This window comes from Lissotriton helveticus, chromosome 7 (assembly GCF_964261635.1).
Source record: "Lissotriton helveticus chromosome 7, aLisHel1.1, whole genome shotgun sequence".
Classification (NCBI taxonomy): Eukaryota; Metazoa; Chordata; class Amphibia; order Caudata; family Salamandridae; genus Lissotriton; species Lissotriton helveticus.
Window position 1 is genome coordinate 1763846356 of NC_136068.1, and position 20820 is coordinate 1763867175.

Here is a 20820-nt window from a genome sequence, read left to right on the forward strand (position 1 = left end):
GCAATACATTTAGGCCTAGATGTATCAAGATTTTCGTTAGCGATTTCTTAATAGCGATTCTGTGCGAATCGCTATTAAGAATTCGCAAAATGCGATGTATGTACTTTTATGCGAGTTTTCTGCGATCCCTTAAAGATCGCTTTTTTTTTTGCGACTTCTTAATTTGCGAATTTCGCAAATTAAGAAATCGCATAGAAGCGTGAATCTGCTACAGCCAACTGCAAAATAGCTGAGTCATACTCAGGAAATGCTCTTGATTAGTTTCACCTGGATGCCTGAGCCACACCCAGTGGCAGTTGGAAACCTGTTTGGCTGGAGAGAAGACCTGCTTCACTTCAGTATGGAGGCTGCAAATTCAGAAGGAGGCCCCTCAGCAGAAAAAAGGAAGAGAAAGCAGAAGTTTTCTGAGAGGGAGGTGGAGACACTGGTGGATGAGATGGCCTGCAATCATGAACTTTTATTTGGAAAACAAGCCAAGTATGTACCAGAAGTAAGGAAGAGGAAGTTATGGCTTGAAATACAGGAGAAAGTGAATGCGGTTGGAGTAATTCCAAGAACAATTGATGAGATAAAAAAGCGTTGGTACGACATGAGGCTGAGGGCAAAGGAGAAGCTTGCTGAGAGACTGAAGGAAGCAAATAAAACAGGAGGAACTGCAAATGTAGACCAGCCAACCCCACATGAGGAGCTTATTGAGTCAACAATACAGCATGACAGTTCTCATCACAGAGTTGCTGAAGATGGTAAGTGGAATGCATGATTGATTGCATTAATATGTATGATGTTTGTGTTTTTTTTCATGAGTACATTTTCACAATTACATTAATTAATAGCAAGATGTTGAGTAGTGTAATGTAAGATTAAAGCCCCTTGTTAATTAATTTTCTTAAAGTCATTGAGTACATTACACTTTTGCTAAACTCCAAAAAAAAACTGAAAATAAAAACACAACATTGCATTTGTTGTTAGCTTTCTTTAATAGATACAAAGCAGACAGACAAACAAACAGGCAAACATCTCATGTGCCTCTTTCTTTATTCCAAGATCATGTTTTAGATTCACATGATGATGCTGGGGGTCAATCTTCCCAAGAACATATTACAGCCCCTGAAGAATTAATTTAAAATGATGATGTCATGACTCCCTCCCCCTTGTCATGCCACCCGAGTTTAGCGCGACGGTATCGACCTGAACTACAAATCCCAGGATGCCTAGCGCGGTGGTATTACGCAAAACCCGATTCACGGGTTGCATAACTCTGAAGGACCGCCTATATAGGCGGAAAGGAAATGAACGCCGTGTCGGATATTCAGACACCAACGCCGACGTCCCCTGTGCTGAGCGCTCCGTGTTCCGAGTCCGTGGGACCGCCGTTGGATCTTCGGGAACAGAGGTAGGAAGAGCTCCGTTCTTGGTCTTGACCCTCTGTTCGTTTTCCCTGCCGGTGTGGTTGCGCGCACCCAACTCTGACTCAGACGAGTCAGCGAGACTCAGCCCAAGGCCCCGTATACGTCTGGTAGGAGCGGCTGCTCCCAGTCAGGACCAAGGGTCTCAAACCAGGCAACGGAGGTTGGTGTGAGCCGCTGCTCCCAGCCCCCGTTCGTGAGACACATCGGGCCAAGCGTAGAGACGCACTCCAGGAGGAGTTTGCAGCATCTCCGCTAGTCCGGAACTAAGGGGTAGGTCGGACCGAGCGGCTGCTCTCGACCACCCCTCTCTTTGCATTTACTTTGGAGCACTATGTGCGCACTCCGGGAGGTGTAGCAGTATCCCAGTCCCCTAGAGGCTGTGTAACGAGTACTGCTGTTAGGGATACCGGTAGAGCGGCTGCTCCCCGTATTCCCTAAGGAAGGAGTGGTAGAGACCCCGGCTAGGTGACTCCCACCTTCCACCCACATGCTGCCTTTGGCCAGATAGGAAAGACCCCTCACAGCTATCGGACGGCATTGTCGGCCGCCTTTAACACATTGCCCTCCGTTGGTGTGCAACGGGACCGTTGTGCATGCGGAGGACGATACTATCATACTGAGCTGTGTAAGGGGAAAGGTATAGATCTGGGGACAACCGAAGACTCGCAGTGTGGTTACCTTTCGTTCTCCTGATTCCCTGTATCCTCACATTAAATCCTTGTAATCACTTCCATCGTGGTACTGTGTTCTGTGGGTGTCTGTCCCTGATCCCGGGAACGCCAAGTCATTACAGATGAACAGGAATCCCTTTCACTTGTGAGAAGAAAAAGGAAAGCAGTTGCACAACTACAGCCTTTCCAAGACTCAGATGATGAACCTGAGGAATCAACAAATAGTGCACATGTGTCAGGACAGGAAGTTGCACATCATGAAACAGTCAATGATTCTGCTAGAAAAAGATCATACAGTGTTAATACTACCAGAAGAAGTAGGGGAGAGGTAGCAGAGACCAGAAATGTTTTTGCTGGTTTGGAGCACAACATGCTTTTTGTCCAAGAGAAGCAGCACAAAGCATTGAGGTCAATTAATGCACAACTAAATAAATTAAATAAGAGTAATAATAACATTGGTGATGGTATGAGGCGCATGGCTGACTCTTTGGACAGACTCTGTGTTGCTTTTGAAAAATCTGAATATAATAGGGTGAGAGATTCACGCAGTCATAACATTAGATTACAGAAGTACTACTCAGCAATAAACAGACTGTGCACTGTGACAGCACAGAGCAATAGGCGGAGTATAGCAATGCAACGGATGGTCAGTGAATGCTCCAGAAATGTAGCCAAAGGGCTTGACAAAGTTTCCAATGCATTTGAATTACTCAAGACATGTCAGAAAGGGGCCAGTGCTTTTTTTGAGCCCATTGAGACTGAGGACACGGGAAGCAGAAGTAGCAGTAACCCTACGCCTAAATTGGACACCACTGAACTGAGGAGTGGGAGCCTTGTGAGTCCACACACTTCTGGGAGGAGAAGTGGCCCAGGGCAACGTAGAAGTAGCAGACAGGGCAAAAAATAAAAACTTGTTCACAAATCTGACGAGGAATTTGCAAGTAACTGTGAGCAAAGATTCACTGATGTATATCCTGTGGATTAACAGGTTTCATATTTCTTCTACATTTCTATGTTTTCAGAAGTAAAAGTTGTTAAATCAAAAAACAGTTGTCATGGATTTTATTCTTACCTAGAAATAATTGTTTGTAATTTCTGCACGCCTTTGACGACCAGCCACAGCTCCTAACCCTGTAGCACATCTTCTTGGGGGTGGTACATCATCATTGTCTGAAGCTTCTGGGTCACTAACTTCACATTCAGTTCCTTTTCTAATAGCCATGTTATGTAACATAGCACAACTTGTGATTATTTTGCAACAAAGTAATGGTTTATATTGCAAAGATCCTCCACTTTTATGGATTCTTCTGAATCTGCTTTTCAAAATTCCAAAAGTTCTTTCAATGACTCCACGTGTAGAACGGTGTGCCTTATTGTACCTCCTTTCATGAACATTTGCTGGATTTAGGTATGGGGTCAAAATTAAATCACGAACAGCATAGGCACTGTCTCCTAAATAGTATTTTGATAATTATTGTAGTGTAACAAATATAAGAATTTTAAATTTAAAGAAAAGATGATGAACTTACCAAGCAGGAATCCATCTCCAAATTCTCCAGCACTCAAACGTCCATGTAATCCACTGTGTCTAAAGATGTATGAATCATGAGTGCTTCCTGGGAACTTTGCAACAATGTCAGTAATGACATACTTAGCATTACACACCATCTGAATGTTTAAAGAGTGGTAACTTTTCCTATTCCTATAAAAATATTCTGTTGCTGCTGGAGGAGTAATGGCAATATGTGTGCCATCTATACATCCAACAACATGTGGAAAATGAGCAATTTGATAGAAATCATATTTTGATATTTGGATATCTTGTGGTGAGCTGGAGAGGTAAATATGATGGTGCAACCTGTTCATCATTGCATCCAAAAAAAAACAAAAAAAAACTGAAAAAGCACTCTGAGATACTCCTCCAACCTCTGCAATCACCCTTTGAAAAGATCCTGAAGCAAGAAGATGCAGGGAACACAAAACCTGCACATGAGTTGGCATTGAATGTGTCCTGTGTGTCTCATGCTCTAAAAAAGGCTTTAACTCAACAATGAGGTCCAAAATGGTATGTGGATGCAGTCTATATTTCTCAAAAATGTCTTCTTCAGTCTGTTGAAATAAGGTAATCCTCAGTTTGAAAATCCTTTCCTGCCTCTGTCTCCTCTGTGCAAGAGCTAGAATGCGCAGCCTTCTTGCTATCATGTAAAGTGCAGCCATGATTTAGTTGAAAAAATCAGTTGGGGCTTCCTTTTATACATTCAAAAAATGTAACACCTGATCTGAGTTAATGTTATTTGCGAGTTCTTATTTTGCTAGTTCACTTTTTTCGCTAACTGCGATTCTTTGATACATCTTAGTGCAAATTCTTAACTTGCGAACATGCAAATTAGAGATTTGCAAACATAAATTCGCAGAAAATCAAAAAACGCAAATAACGAAATGCAAAAAATTGCGACTTCTAATTTAGCGATGCGAAAAAACACATACATCCCGAAAAATGCAAAATGTGCATTTGCGATTCGTTAAGGCCAAAATTCGCAGAATTTCGGCCTTAACGAATCGCAAACTGCTTGATACATCTAGGCCTTACTGTCTAACCAGTTGATTTATTTGTAAATTTGAATCGATCAAAATTATTAAACATTTTTAAAACATGTTCAGAGAGAAAATGTTCAAAGCAATGGCACCATTCACTTTGGGATATGCAGCTCAGAAGAGCAGAAGTGGAAACATTATTCTTGCTATTAAATAGTTTAAAAGGGAGTCGCAACGTTATGTATCAATTGTTTACGAGTGCGAATGCAGTTGCAAACCATTGATCAGTTACCGACACCTCAAAGGAGGTAGTAACTGGTTCTGAAAGCCTTTCTGTGGCTAGGACTGGCTACTGTGTTTGGTCTCAATGGCAATTAAGCACTGACAAAACTATAGGTAAGGATAATAACTGTAAACGCTAACCAGAGCGTGTTTTATTGTGACAGAAAGCATGCACTATATAATATACATGGTATCACTTTCTACTGTTGCAGGGTTGTTGCTTGTCTTCCTCTATCACCATGACATTTCCTAATCCGAAAGATACAAACGGCTCCTCTGGATAACTTTTAAAGATTTAGAGTTAAGAAGAACAAGAACAATGAATGTCATATCCGTTGGCTTTTCACAGAAACCAGAAGAGATAGGGGAGTGACAATCAATGGGTCAATCTCGCTGCAACATCCCCTTCGTGTCTCTTGGCTGCAAACTCTGACATCATATGAGGCCCAGAGGGCATCGCTTCCTCACACACCGAGCACAGAACCAAAGGGAGGGTCACTGTGGGCTGCAGAGAGAGTACAGCACAAGGCACAACTGCAAAGGTGAGTGAAAGAGGGTCAGAAGTAACGGAGGAGGAGGGTATACAGAAGGGTGCGAAGAAGACAGGGGAATAGAGGAAGAGACGGGAGTGGGCATGAAAAAGAGGAGAGGCTACATGGCGGTGTGAAAATAAGGAAAGAGAGAAATGAAGGTTTTATAGAGAGAGAGGGGATGGTGTATAAAAGTGTGCAAAAAGATGAGGAAAACAAAAGAGCAAGAGAGTGAAGAGGAAAGGTATAAAGAGCTGTGCAACATAGAGAAAGAGAATAAAGTGAATACACTGTCACGAGAAGGAAGAGAAGCGAAGAGAGCAAAGCAAGCACAGTGTCAGAGCAGTGGGGGAGAAGGGAGATGTTATGAAGGGGTAGGAAAAGAGGTGAAAATAGGAGGCGTATACAAAGGGGTGCAACTGAAAGAAACAGAAATTAAGTGAAAACGTGGGAAAAGATGAAAGAGGTGTGTTTAAAAAGGTGCACATATGGAGAGAGAAAAAAAAACTGGGAGCTGGAAGGAAGGAAGAGAAATGGTGTAAAGTGTGGAGGAATGAAAGACAGGACACGCTGACAGGAAGAGTGAGTGAAAGAAGGCTTTAGGGTGGTGTGCGAAGAAAGAATCAAGATAAGAAACAAAGGGGCATATATACAAGGTACTGACAAGCATGGAGCTCTGGCAAATTTTGCAGCGCCATGCTCTGCCATTTCTAAAACGCAGGGGTGCACCGTATGTACTGTATGTGTGTTTTCCCTAGCGTTGGCACTAAAATTAGCTGCCTAATGCCAACACAGACACCCTTGTGCCATAGGGCAATGGTGTCTGCGTGGCAGGGAATGATTGTTTATGTGCGGTAAGGTGTCCCTTCCTGCACATAAACAATCAATAATGGTGATTTGCTACTTCTATGGGCCTCATTTACAAGGTTTTGTCAAGGGGCAGCACTGCAAGCCTTCTTGCTTCACTGCCCTACGGCAAAAGAAAAGGGTGGAATGCACCGTGTCTATCAGATATGGCATATTCCTGTCCTTTTCTCCTTCGCTGGCTCACCATGGGCTGCCATTTGCCACCCCAGGCGTCCTTGTACCAAGGTGAAAGGGTGCCTGTGTTGCAGGGATGGTTGTTTTTGTCCAGGAAGGGACAAGGGCTTTATCCTTTTTCAATGTGTGGTGCAGAATGCAGCACATTAGAAAAAGGCGAAACAAGGAGAAATAAAGGAATTTCTCCTAGTTGCGCTTTACGTACACCTCCCCATGGGAGGCATAAGCTTTTGACGCATTTCCAGGTTAATGGAATCTTGCAAATCTAGGAATGTGTCAAATGCCATGGGTGTTACGCAGCAACTTGCCTCAGTTCATATCTACAAGGAAATGTAAACTTGTGCAGGGTGGCTTTACATGGCCTTGTAGCTATGGCTCTAAAGTGTGCACCGCCAGGCCATCATTAAAAATGACTTTCTGGCGGCACACAAGGCCTTGTAAATGAGGCCCTATGTGTGCTTCATTCTACAGCACAAATAAAAGTAGCAACTCTCCATTATTTAATTATTATTTGTGTGCAGGAATGCACACCTTCCTGTACATAAACAGTCATTAATGGCATTTTCCTCTGTCTATGTGTGCTGCAGAATGCAGCACACATAGTAAAAGCAAAAACAAGGAGAAATAAAAGTAGTTCTCATGGTTGCACCATTCTAGGCCTGCTTTTGAATGGTGGTAATTTTTGGTGCAACCTCAGATCTGGGGTAATGTCAAAAAGCAATGGGTGTTGTGGTAAAACGCCCACAGCAACAAGCATTGTACACCCCTTTCACGTAAATACCTGTGTGAAAGGGTACCATACTTCCAAAGCGGTGTTAAGCCACGAAAAGGGAATTAACCCCAATGCCACTCTGCAAATATTTTGCAGGGCATTGCGCCACAGGAACACCCAAAAAAGGGATGTTCCTGTGGTGCAATCTATTTGTAAATATGAGCCCAAGTAAGGGAGACCAGAGATTTAACAAGCAGGTGGATATTGACATTTATTGAATAAAGGGAACAAAATTTCAAAGGCCCTCATTTACAATATTTTGGTGAAGGGCAGCTCCTTACTGGTGCACTGCCCTACATCCAAAGAAAAGGGTAGGAATGTGCCACTATCTATGAGATACGGCCCATTCCCGTCCTTTTTCACAGAGATGACGCACACATTGCCACCATGTGCCAACTCAGGCATCCTTGCACTATGATGTAAGTGTGTCTGCGTAAAAATCAGGCTGTTTTTTTAGGGAGGGCACACCTTCCCATTCAAAAACAACCCTTATGCCACCCACCGATGGGGAGGTGTAGGCTTTTGACATGTTCCCGGGTTTACAGGATGTTGTATATCTGGGAATGTGTTAAATGCCATGGGTGTTACATGGGAACACCCACCGTACAATCCATGGCAGGCCTCCCCATTGCAGTGTGAGGCAACGCAGCGACTTGGACTGTGTTTCCTCACACCATATCTATGGGCCTTGAAAAGCTTTGGAAGGTGGCCTTCCATGACCTCGTAGGTATGGGTATGAACAGCGCAGCACCAGAACATCATAACAAGCAACACGCTGGGCTTGTAAATAAGGAAGAGGGTAAGATATGTAGAGGTGTGCAAAGAAGGAAAGAGTAGACACATAGTGACAGAGAGAGGGGTGAAATAATTTAAATCTGTGTATGATGGTAGAGAAAGATCTCTGAAGGAGAGTGGAGACGCAGTCTACAAACAGGCATTGGCAAAGTCAATAGGACTCGCCTATACAAGAGGCAATGTGTTATTGTCATTTTGTACACCAGTGTGGGTGATGTTCAGCAAGGCTAACGATTAGTGGCATTGAGTGTCCTATAGTGGAGTGATCGGAGTAGAATGTCCTAGAGTGGATTTGTTGAAGCAGGATGTTGTAGAGTGTAGTAGGAGGATAAAGTGTTGTAGAGTTGAGTAGAGAGGAGTTGAAGTCAGTGGTTCAGTGGCACAGAAACACGTAGAATGCAGTGCCATATAGTGCAGTGTCATAGAGTGGAGTGGCATAGAGTAGAGTGCAGTGGCGTGTAGTGGGTTGGAGTGGATTGAGGTAGTGGGCTGGATTGGAGTAGAGTGGGTTAAATTGATCGGTGTGGGGTGGATTGGAGTGGGTGGATTGAATGGTCTGGATTGGAATGGAGTGGGGTATATTGAAATGTGGTGAGCTGGATTGGATTGGGGTGGATCAGATTGGTGTGGGGTGGGGTGGGTTGGATCAGGGGTGGGGTGGATTGGATTAGAGTAGGGTGTCTTGGAGTTTGGTTAATTAGAGTGGAGTGGAGGTGGTTAGCTTGTACTGGGCTGGAGGGGTGATTTAAATTGAAGTCGGGTGAGTTGGTGTGGAGTAGGATGGATTGATTGGAGTGGGTTGAATTGGATTGGGATAGGGTGAGTCAATTGGAATGTGGTGGGATGGATTAATAATATTAAGTGGGGTGGACTGAAGTGGAGTGGGGTGGATTGGGGTAGAGTGGGTTGGAATGGAGTATAGTAGGGTGGATTGAACTGCAGTGGACTAGGGTGTATTAAAGTGGGGTGGAATGCTTGGGGTGGATTACATTGGAGGGAGGTGGGGTGAATTGAAATGGGGTGGGATGGATTGGACTGGGGTTGGGTGGATTGGAGTGGGGAAGATTTTTATTTGGGTGAATTGGAGTGGGGTGAATTAGAGTGGGGTGCAATGGAGTGGGATGGAATGGAGAAAGGTCCAATGGAGTGGGCTGGAATGGAGTGAGGTGAATTGGATTAGGATCAATTGGATGGGTGTGGTGTGGGGTGCATTGGATTGGATTGAAATTGAGTAGATTGGATCCCAGTTGGGTGTATTGGATTGGAGTGAGATGGATTGGACTGGAGTATGGTGGATTGGGTTGGGGTAGATTGGATTGAGATGGTTTGTATTGGGGTGGGGTGTACTGGACTGGGGTGGGTGGGTAGGTTGGACTCAGATAGGGGTGGACTGAAGTGGTGTTGGGTGGGGTGGGGTGGGATGAGGTGAGGTGCATTGTAGTGGGGTTAATTGGATTAGGCTAGATTGGTATGGATTGAACTGGGGAGGGGTAGATTGAATTGGAGTGGGGTGGATTGGATTGCAGTGAGGTGGATTGGATTGGGGTTAAGTGGATTGGATTTGAGTAGGGTGAATTGCTTTGGATTAGAGTGGGGCAGATGGTTTTGGATTGGAGTGGGCTGATTAGAGTGGGGTTGATTGTTTTGGGTTGGAGTGGGGTGCATTGTTTTGTATTGGAGTGGACATATTGTTTTGGATTGGAGTGTGGCAGATTGGAGTGGTGTGGATTGTTGTGGAATGAAGTGGGGCAGATTGTTTTTGATTGAGTAGGGCAGACTGTTTTGGATTGCTGTGGGGCAAATCGGTGTGGGACAGATTGGAGTGTGGCAGATTGTATTGGATTGGAGTGGTCTGGTTTGTTTTGGGAGGGAGTGAGATGGATTCTATTGGGCTGAGGTGGATTGGATTTGAATGGGGTAGACTAGATTGGGGTAGATTAGATTGGTGAGGGGGTTGATGGATTTGGAGTCAGGTAGATTGTGATGGATTGCAGTGGAGTGAATTGGGATGAGTGAGTGATTAGGACAATATAGATTGGACAAGAACAGGGCGGATTATAGTGGGGTGGACTGGAGTGCGGTAGATTGGAGTGGCTCAGATTGTTTTGGATTGAAGTGGGGCAGATTTGAGTGAGGCAGATCATTTTGGATTGGAGCAGGGAAGATTAGAGTGCAATGGATTGGAGTGCGGCTGATTGGAGTGGGCAAATTGGGAAAGACAGCTTGTTTTGGATTGAAGTGGGAAGATTGTTTTGGACTGTGTGGGGTAGACTGGAGTGGGGACGATTGGAATAGGGCATATTGGAGTCAGGGATGTAATTTCAGAGGGGTGTTACAGCCCCTTAGTAAAATGTATTGTGTTGTAAATATTTGGGTGCAATTGCATTTAGTCGGGTATGGTAAGGTGACTATTGGATTTTACCTGGGATTTTCACATGCACACAGACGAAAACACACACACATACTCTCTTTCTTGTCTCTGTTTTGAAGATCTTAAAAAATGTTGGCTAGTTTGAAAGATATTGTATTTTAAGTTCTTCCAATGCACACTTCCACTTCCACTCCTCATATAATGTATTTTCAAAAGATAATCAGGCATGCTTATTGGTAAATTTAAAGTTCACATCCCTTTAATCTTAGTGGCCAAGCTATGACCGATTGGAGTAGGGCAAATTGTTTTAGACTGGAGTGGGGCAGATTGGAGTGGGCACATTGATTTGGATTTGAGTGGGGCAGAGTTGAGTGTGGCGGATGAGAGTTGGGCAGATTGGAGTGGGGGAGACTTTTTTTGATTGGAGTGGGTTAGATTGGAGTGGGGCAGATTGTTTTGAATTGGAGTGGGGCAGATTGGAATGTGACAGACTTTTTGGATGGAGTGGGGCAGATTGTTTTGGATAGAGTGAGGCAGATTGTTTGAATTGGAGTGGGGGAGATTGTTTTAGATTGTACAGGGCAGATTGTTTTGGATTGGAGTGAACATACTGTTTTCGATTGGTGGGGAGATTGAAGTGGGGCAGATTGTAAAGAAGAGTGCCATGCAGGCCAACAAATGGAAACCAACAAGGGGGCTTTGAGCCCATTTTGTATACAAGAGTATCTCTCACGTGCAAATGAATGCTCTTACTGGCTTGACCCTAAAAACGGGCAGAATGAAGAGAGAAAAGTAAAAATAGAGAATGAGCAGTGTCTGTTGTAATATTCAGTGTGTGGTGCGATGTACAATGCATAGTGTGGTCTGCCCTATATGACACATTGTAAGCCTTTTTTTAGTTGTGCGATGTCTGCTTGTGTTGCATAGCAACAAAATCCTAATGTTAGCAACTGACTATATATGTTGTTTTATTTTATTTCAAAATATGTTTTGTGCAGCTCTCACACTACCCTTTGGCTGATTCCTTGCACCAGCCATAGAAAAGTGGAAGTTTGCATTTGCCAGGATGATTTCCTAACTATTGCGGTGTTTCTTAGTGCTGTTTACTGACCATGTGTCTGTTTAGGTCAGAAAAGTAACCTGTTTTGGTTAATGGTGTAGGTTTTCTTCTCCCCTGATTCTTAATCAATTAACACAGATACATACAAACTCACACACAAATATATAGTATATTCACATGCACAGAGTATAATAAACTACTGATTTCCATTGTACTATTGTTGTGTTTCATACAGCACACACACATAACACGCCACTTGAGAGTGATATGTGCAAAATCTACAAGCTATCTGTGACTATTACACTTCTGTCACTGCGCCATCCAGGAAGTATTACACTGCTTTCTTCGACAATGAGACGATATAAGTGGTGTAATCATAGTATGCATTTAAAAACAACTATCATACACTGATTTTCTATAAGTATTTACTAAACAGATATTGTGAGTACCCAAGTGTTAGAGTCATCATTTCACCCTGTTCACCCCCATCTTTTGCTGAATTATATTGGTGGTTAATGACTCTGACTGTAGTCTGGGATCTGCTAACTAGGCATACGTGTAAAAAAGTACATGTAATAGGGTACACTAACATTGGCAATGACAGATGCTATAAGTCCCTAGTAGTTAATAGGGCCAGGGGGTGCAATCTAACAATAAGTCTCTAGTATTCAATAGGGCATGAAGGTTTCGAGGCAAAGGCCAAACCAATGTCCTGCACTTGCATGTGTGTGCTGCTGTCCTTTTAACTGAAGATGGCTGTTAGCCAGAAACCGGTCCTAGGATGCTTGATTCCGGTCCAGGGAAGACATGGCTTGGCAGTTCGGGCTGGACTGTTCCCATGAGGCACAGAGTCAAGACTGATTTGCATATGGCCATGTCTGAACTGGGGTGGATTGGTGAGCAAAATAATGATGGATTAAACCCAGATCTGTGACTGGGGGTGAATGTTTTGCCATTGTGCAACATTCCGTCCATCATCTTGTTTGTTTTGCTGTTCACCCTATGTGGGAAAAGTTTGCCCAGACGTGGGTCCCTTGCTCACTAAGCCACTGGAGTCAAGCTATATTGGCTGAAGACGGCTGATAGCCAGAAACCGGTCTTAGGATGCTTGATTCCAGTCCAGGGAAGACCTGGCTTGGCAGTTCTGGCTGGACAGTTCCCATGAGGCACAGGGTCAAGACTGATTTGCATATGCCATGTCTGAACTGGGGTGGCTTGGTGAGCAAAATAACGATGGATTAAACCCAGATCTGTGACTGGGGGTGAATGTTTTGCCATTATGCAACATTCCGTCCATCATCTTGTTTGTTTTGCTGTCCTTTTAACGGCAGTTCTGCCGTGCAGCCTGTCTTTAAAAGTACAATCTCATGATTGGTATTGAAAGACCCTAGTATTTAATAGGGATAGGGGGTTCAAACTACCTTTACGTCCCTATTATATATTAGGGCATGGAGGTTTAGAGGCCCAGCACATTTCCTGCACTTGCATGTGTGCACTGCTGAGTGCCAGGTGTCATGTTAAAGGCAGCCTTGCCTGTCTTTAAAAGTAAATTGTTATCCAAATTTGACTTAAGTGGTATGGGCACTTTAAACATAATAATTTACCTTCTTTTTACATATTAGGCACCCCACATGTCCCCCCCCCTAAGTGGTGGGGGCAGGTAACTATAAGTAGGAACCCTATATAAGATGCTTTATATGCCCTGGTAAGGGACAAAATGCCAATTTTATTTTCCCCAATTGCAGATTCTTAGTTCCATAGGTTAACATTGCAATATGTTATTTAGGTATAACTATTGCTAGGAAAGGAGTAAATGTCATTCAAAGTCTTAAAAGATTGGTGTTGATGAATCCAGCATCTTGCCACTGTTGAACGTATCAAGACTAGTGCAGAAGAGAAGTTACAGAACTTTCTCTCCTCTAAGCTAAAGTCCAGCCTTGAGACCCTCACGAGTGAGTAAGGGTGTTTTATAAGACTTTGATTGATTGATAGTGGTCTCTGCTGGTTGCTCAGCCTTAACAGGATTAGCCAAACAGCTTTGATTAGGTAATACGCGTTTTGGCTAGTGCAGAGGGTATCTTCTGTAGAGTGCACTGATGTTGCAAAGGATTGGTCTTAAAGAGAGGGCTTGGAACATCAAACTGAGCTTAAAGAGAGAGCAGATCAGTAAGGGAAGCTAGGCATACCCACCCCCACATCCTGTGCCCCAAGCATAAAACAGGATTTTTCAGCGTTTAGGGGGAGGAGCGCTTACGGAAATGAGCCACACTGCGGGTAATTTTAGCCAGCTCTTACACCTCGGAGAGAGATCATCAATGTTGGATTCTGGGAGTGCAGTGCTTTGTGGGACAAGAAGATGCCACACATTGGAGTAAGATGTCATGCTTTTGAGTGACACCCAGCATCTCATTGGACAGAGGTATACCCCTGCTTGTTGCCACAGAACACTGAATAAATGTGTGAGAGCTGCAAAGTCTCTAAGATCTGGTGCCTGAAGCTACAAGGAGAAGGACTGCCCTGCTGGAATCTGGATCTGCATCCAAAGGCCTGCACTCTGAATAACTGTGCCTGCTGCACAAGCTGTTACTACAACCCTGGGGACTGTGCATTGCTCCAAGAAGGACTACGGAGTCAACTCCCTGGAAGCTACAGATTAACAGAGCCCACCTGCATCATCTCCACCAAGAGCCCCCATCCTAAAATGCATCCAGTGGACTTTTTAAGGATTTGACCAGGTGCATTGTGGGAATTATAGTCCAGATATCCCACAGATGATATAGGGGATTCCAGACCTTTTGGTTGGTATTTTGGACACATGGAACCTATAAGGATACCTTCAGGAAGCATTTCCTGAAGTTTGGAGAACTTAATAGAATATCTATGAAAAGGCTCCATGAGGTGACCAACCCGACGTCAAGAATCAAGTCGACTACCTTCAACCGTGACCTGGTCTTGATTTCAGGTTCTTCCCACTGAAAACTCCAGAGCTCCAGACTTCCAGGATTTGACTGGTGCCTTGTAGAAAGTTAAGCTGGCCAACCCTTACCAAATCTGGCCTGCCGTGGAGGTAAACTTTTGACCGGGGCCTCCCGCTTATTGTATCCAACAAGGGTTCAATTGCAGTTGGCCTCAAACTTTGACTTTGTCCCAGTCAAGCGCAACCAGATGGCCCAAAGTGGCACTTACTGTTTGTAAGCACTACAAAGTGGTTAATGTTTAGAAAATCATATCTCCTGTTCACTACATTGTAATATTGCAGTGTTGGTGTAATTTTAAAGATAAACATATTTCCTATCATTGTAAACTATTCTGTGTTGTGTCTTACTCATTTGATGAACTGGTGTTTTTGAAAGCTTTACATACATGTCCCCTAAGTTAGGCATGACAGTTCATTGTGAGCTAACAAGAGACTAATTTACTGGAACCTTTACTGGACCTTACTCTGGGTTGGTGGCCTTATTGCCAGTGGTAAGCACATACCTAACCCTGCCAATAAGCCACTTTCCAACACCAAGTCGATGCTACTTCTTGGTATTGTTGTCAGAAGGATGAAAGGCTGGGTTTCCACAACAGGCTTGCAAACTATGACCTACAGTCTTGCAGCATTTTTAGCACTCTAAAGAACAAATGTGAAGATTTTCCAAAACCACAGTATACATTTTGTCTACAAAAGAAGAATAAAATGCGAGGTAGAGTCAAATGAAGTGCGTCTTCAGGACACACTCAAGATCAGTGAAGTGTCAAAGTTCTACAAACCTAAAATCAATAATCATATTAATGGTAACATCTGCATTTATTTTTATTTATTATTTCCAACAATGTTAGAACTAACCTTAATTTAGAATAGTCACTGCCGAATTTGGGGGGAAACACAGGGACCTGAATATTATTTTGATGTAAAAGTGTGACACTTCTGCTGCTAGAAATAAACAGTGCTTGCATCTTTGGTCCCTAAACACCAGTCACTGGAGGTACAGCCAAAGAAATTCTGCAATAGGCATGGTGCGGACTGTCCTGAATAGGGTAAAACAGGCAAACACAGCTGAAGTTTTAGACAGCCACAATGCAGCCTAAAATGTATCAGACCCCAGAATATTAGGAGTTCCTGAGGCAGTATTGCAGCCTTGGGAAACACCAAACTATGCACTTTCATATTTTTTTGTCAGTATCTTTTGTCTGCATCTTCCCAGGCCTATTTTCTTAGGAAAACATGATTTTTCAATCATATATATGTTCTGTTGACAATCCAAGCTCTCAAATATTCATCCATGTTCTTTTCAGTATTCATTACCTTCTTCACTGATCAACTCCTTGTTCCTCTAGAATGTCACAATTAGTTTTAGGTACTATTTTAACTAGGGTCGAGCAAAATTAAAACTGTGCAGCTGGAATTTTGCATTATGAAAAATTTCTGAAATTAAGCCGCAACTTCACATTGTGTAATTACACCATCTTTCAGAACAAATGTATTGTGTGGGAATGACTCAAAAACCCAGAACATGGGTGGCTGTTGATCACAGCAATTGTGGTTTTCTTAAAAATAGAGGTGAGGCCATATTTTTTACTAAAATATACCTATAAATGACAGAGTTTGCGGAGATTTGCCCACTGCGCCCAGAGTGCAGAGTTCTGAATAACTCAGAGAAGTGACACGGAGCAAACAGCCTGATTCATGTACGGGCCGTTTTGCGTGGCCCTAATAGCTAATCATAGCGACTCGCTATTGAGGACACGCAAAACGGCATTCATGTAGGAATTGCTAAATAAATAGCGATTCCTACATGTTCTCTATTTGCGAGTAGAAATTTCCTACTCGCAAAAAAAGGAATAACTCCCCATTCATTCCTATGGGCCAAAAGGCCCATAGGAATGAATGGGGAGTATCCCTTATTTGCGAGTAGCAATTTACTACTCGCAAATAGGATAGCGATTTTAAGGGTGCCAGGGGTGTCCAAAGGACACCCTGTAGCACCCCTAAAATGCACATTTGAACAGGTGTTGCGCACACACATGTCCAAAGGACATGTGTGTGTGAAACATGCAACTTAGAAAAATGCTTTTAAAAGCATTTTTCTGAGTTTTTGCTATTTACCGAGAGGTCTGACCTCTCGGTAAATAGCGGCCCAAATTAGCAAAATCGCAATTTTTGAAAGTGTCATGAATAGCATTTAAGGAATCTCTAATAGAGATTCCTTAAATGCTAATCCTCGCATATTAGCTAATTCTTCATTAGCGATTTTTGCATTTGGGATTGTGAATCCCAAATGCCAAAATTGCACTCGCAAAAGGCAAGATTCTGAGAATCTTGCCCTTTGCGAGTGCAATTTAGCTTCATGAATCAGGCTGAAAGTGTTTTCTCTCTCGTGGCTCGCCAATGATAAGTTGTCAAGCACGAATGAGAGAAATAGAATTCTAAACTCCTTGTGAGATTTCCGAACACGGGCAGTCATGGCATGTTGCTATTGCTTGCATTGAGGAAGCTGCCGCATGGGTTCAGGAAGCTGCCCCTTGCGTTGCTCAAGCGGCTGCAAGGGTTGAAAATCTACTCAAGTGTCAGAAAGAAGCAGCACTCTCTGGCGCTCAGTGTGATGCTGTTATTGCTGATTTTGCAGCTTGAGAGAAACTCAGGGTTAACAGCGTGACATACTGGACTCCGACGCTCACAGAACTCCACGTATTGCGGTGGACTTTTTTCGCCACTTTGCAGTGTTCCACAGAACGTGATTCCGCAAACTCCATCCAGGCCTAATATTTACATGAAATGTTGCATAATCTCCCCATAATGTAAACTAATTGCGCAAAAGCAAATTAGACTAATTTCACTGCCCCTTGCATTTAACTCATCAAGGGCCAGATGTAGGTCACCAATTACCGGTCGGTAACGGCCGATTTCGGCTGTTACCGACGGTAATTGGTTTTCGAGATGTAGGGGCCAATATTTTACAGATTCTGTAAATTTACCGAAACAGTAAATTTTCCGAATCTGTAAAATACCGAATCGGTAATTTTACCGATTCGGTAAAACCCAGATGTAGGTAGCACTGTTTACAGTGCTACAGGCCTTCAGAATTCGGTATTTTACCACCCAACCCAAATACCGAATTCAGGTGTGCATGCACATCTGTGCATGCACACCTGTGCCATGTGACACACAGACATGCACTTAGGGCATGTCTGTGTGCCACATGGCACACATGCCTGTATTTGGGGTGCTAGAGGGTGTCCAAGTGACACCCCCTGCACCCTTGCTGAAATCGGTATTTACCGAATCTGTAAATACCGATTCGGTAATGCCCATAGGAATCAATGGGCATTACCGAATCGGTATTTACAGAATCGGTAAATACCGAATCATAACGATTCGGTATTTACCGAATCTGAAATACCTACATCTCCCCCCCTCTATTTTACCACTTCTTAAATACCGAATCGGTATGATTCGGTATTTAAGAAGTGGTAAAATAAAATTACCTACATCTGGCCCCAAATCTCCAGTGGGAATTGCAATGATCAATCCCTCTAAAATACGGTAGACGCTCTCAAAGCTGTACTTGTGTTGAACCTGGAAAACAGACAAAAATGATGACTGCTTCCAGACTCCTTAAGACTCTTATCAAGAAGTCCCTGCTACATCATAATGTACAGACATTGACAGAAGCTTATTTACTAAGTTCTATCAAAACATTTATGAGCAGTATGTAAAGTTTTCAGCTGTAAAACCTGTTAGTGATAATTGTGAGTAGCTCCTCAGTACTTGATATAGTAAATGCAATTATGCTTGCTGCCAGTTGCCTTTCAAATTCAATTTTTTTTCTATAATGGGCAAGTGCCAATATTGCAAGCACAAAACTGTTTGTGCTCCTACAGTAAGGGGCATATTTATGATATTAGTGGTGGAGGACAGCGCAGCAAGTCACCTTGCTGTGCTGCCCTGCCTCACAGGGAAAGGAAATAAATGTGCTGGTGCTGTTTTGGCAACCTAGTGCTAACGCAGACCCCCTGCACCATGGTGCAAGGATGCCTGTGTTGTATTCAAGTTTTCCTTCCTACACAAAAGAAATACTGGGAGGCTTCATCCTCTATTTCGATGTGTGCTTCAGAATGCAGCACACATCTAAAGAGGAAAAAACAAGGCAAAATAAACATATTTCTACTAGCCATGCTTCCCCTGGGGAGGCGAATCTTTTTGGAGCATTTCAAGGTTTACCAGTCTGATAATGCATCAAAAACCATAAGAGTTGCATCGTGGGAACACCCACTTCAATGCTCATGAATGTCTCACTTGCACAGAGTAATGCAGCGTAGTGATTTGTGCTGTGTTGCATTACTCCATATTTTTTAAACCAGTCAAAGCCACACACAGTGGCTTTGCGTGCATTCAAAAAGATGACTTAGAGGTTTGTGTCACGCATGTATGATGTTGCATGGTGCAAGCATGATGCAAAGATCTCTTAAATATGCCCCTAAGTGTTGCATGGAATTTTTCTCCCATCCTAAAATTAACTACATTATTTGTACTTTTCAGGAGAGCAGAGCAACTGGAGAAGATGAAGATTACAACCTTATCAATGTCCCAGATGAAACCCACATTGACACCATCCATCTACGACTCATGGGTCCTCCAACAGTTAACCACATTAGAATATGAAGATTATAATGATGTCATCTTCGGAGAAGAAAACCCCCCACCCTCCATTGGGCAGAATCAGACTGTACACCTCTTTTCCATGCTCCTTAACTCAATCTCTTTCTGCTTGGGGGTGACGGGCAATGGCCTGGTGATCTGGATAACAGGCTTCAAGATGAAGAGGACGGTCAACACAGTGTGGTTCCTGAACCTTGCCATCGCCGACTTCGTATTTACCTTCTTCCTGCCCCTTAGCATCACCTACATCGCCTTGGGCTTCCACTGGCCATTTGGGACCTTTGCATGCAAGCTCAGTAGCACAGTTCTTTTTCTCAACATGTTTGCAAGTGTTTTCTTTCTAAGCGTGATCAGTGTTGATCGCTGTGTTGCAGTAACAAAGCCTGTGTGGTCCCGGAACCACAGGACACCAAGGCTTGCCTCATTGGTAGCCTGTGTTGCTTGGGTTTCTGCTCTGGTGGTCAGTTTGCCATACTTCTTCTTCCGGACCACTGGTCCTGCTGAGCCAAATGGAACCATTATACAGTGCTACAACAATTATGGACTGACTGATAACTCCAACAGTCACATTCAGCGTGTCCAGGGGCAGCAAACACACCAACGTGTAATTTTAGCAAGGTTTTTGCTTGGGTTTCTCTTCCCTTTCTCGATAATTGTCATATGTTACACTATTATTGCCCTGAGGATACATAGGAACCGTATGAAAGCGTCTAGCAAACCTTTCAAAATCATCATGGCTGTTATCATGTGCTTCTTTCTCTGCTGGCTGCCATACCACATCTTCTCCTTCCTAGAGTTATATGCAAATTTTAATACGGGTGTAGACAATAGAGTACGGATCATTGGGGTGCCAATTGTCTCCAGCCTCTCCTACTTCAACAGTTGTATCAACCCCATATTGTACGTCTTCATGGGTCATGACTTTAAGGAGAAGTTATGCATGTCCATCCTCACGGTTTTCCAAAATGCCTTCACTGAGAATAGCTTGGAGGAAAATCCAGATGGTGCTACCAAATCCAAATCCACCACATTGGGAAAATCCACAAATCTGCAAACTAGTACATTCAGTGGGGGAGCTAGCCAAGAAGACTCTGTTGTATAGGGGCTTTAGGAACCCATTGTGACATGCATGAGGTTCCGAACACACATGCAAATGAACATGGCCAACTGTGGTTAGTGGGAATAATGCAATCTCAGTTGTGGGAACCAACTAAATAAAAACATTGAAATGTTGCAATGTGTTTATGGTTGAGTATTGTCAGAATTTATTTTTAAAGATTACATATCTTGTGGACATTTCATAGTCTTAATTCAAATACCAAATCCTTCCACTACAGGGTGCAGAGCAACTACCAAAGATAAGACCCGGTAAAAATAAAAAGTACCTAATGCTCAGATAACTCCTATTGCTTCCTTTTGGCATCTTTCCTTAAGGGGTCGATGTACTTATAAGGTGTCACACTGGCAGTAAAGGATTTGGTATTTGAATTAAGAATAGTGTTAGCACCATATTCAGATGTTAGAAGGATGCTTTATTAACAGACGAGTCAAAAAACATGCATCTTTAAAGGACCCATAAAACTACACAAGAGACACATCGATTGTGCAGTAGGTTGTAGCAGCCAAGGGAGACAGCAGCAATTCATTTTAGGGACTCATAAACCCCGTCATGTCCTAGGAAGACAGAGAAAGGAGAAGGAAGGGGTTCA

The 20820-nt window shown here is 43.2% G+C and overlaps 1 protein-coding gene across 1 annotated transcript; it reads left to right on the forward strand.

Annotated features, from left to right (window-relative positions):
• Positions 1–436: 436 nt before the first annotated feature.
• Positions 437–20344, forward strand: LOC144769700 (chemerin-like receptor 1). Its single transcript, XM_078653883.1, has 3 exons — positions 437–743; positions 5247–5439; positions 18992–20344. The coding sequence occupies exons 1-3, from the start codon at positions 437–439 to the stop codon at positions 20211–20213; spliced, it is 1722 nt and encodes a 573-aa protein (XP_078510009.1). The 3' UTR covers positions 20214–20344.
• The last annotated feature ends 476 nt before the right edge of the window (positions 20345–20820 follow it).

Excerpts from the sequence above, each read along its gene's own strand:
- LOC144769700 (XM_078653883.1), top strand. The coding sequence starts at position 437 with ATGGCCTGCAATCATGAACTTTTATTTGGAAAACAAGCCAAGTATGTA. Across the intron at positions 744-5,246 it reads TCACAGAGTTGCTGAAGATG|AAACCAGAAGAGATAGGGGA; the intron begins GTAAGTGGAATG and ends GGCTTTTCACAG. Across the intron at positions 5,440-18,991 it reads CACAAGGCACAACTGCAAAG|GAGAGCAGAGCAACTGGAGA; the intron begins GTGAGTGAAAGA and ends TGTACTTTTCAG.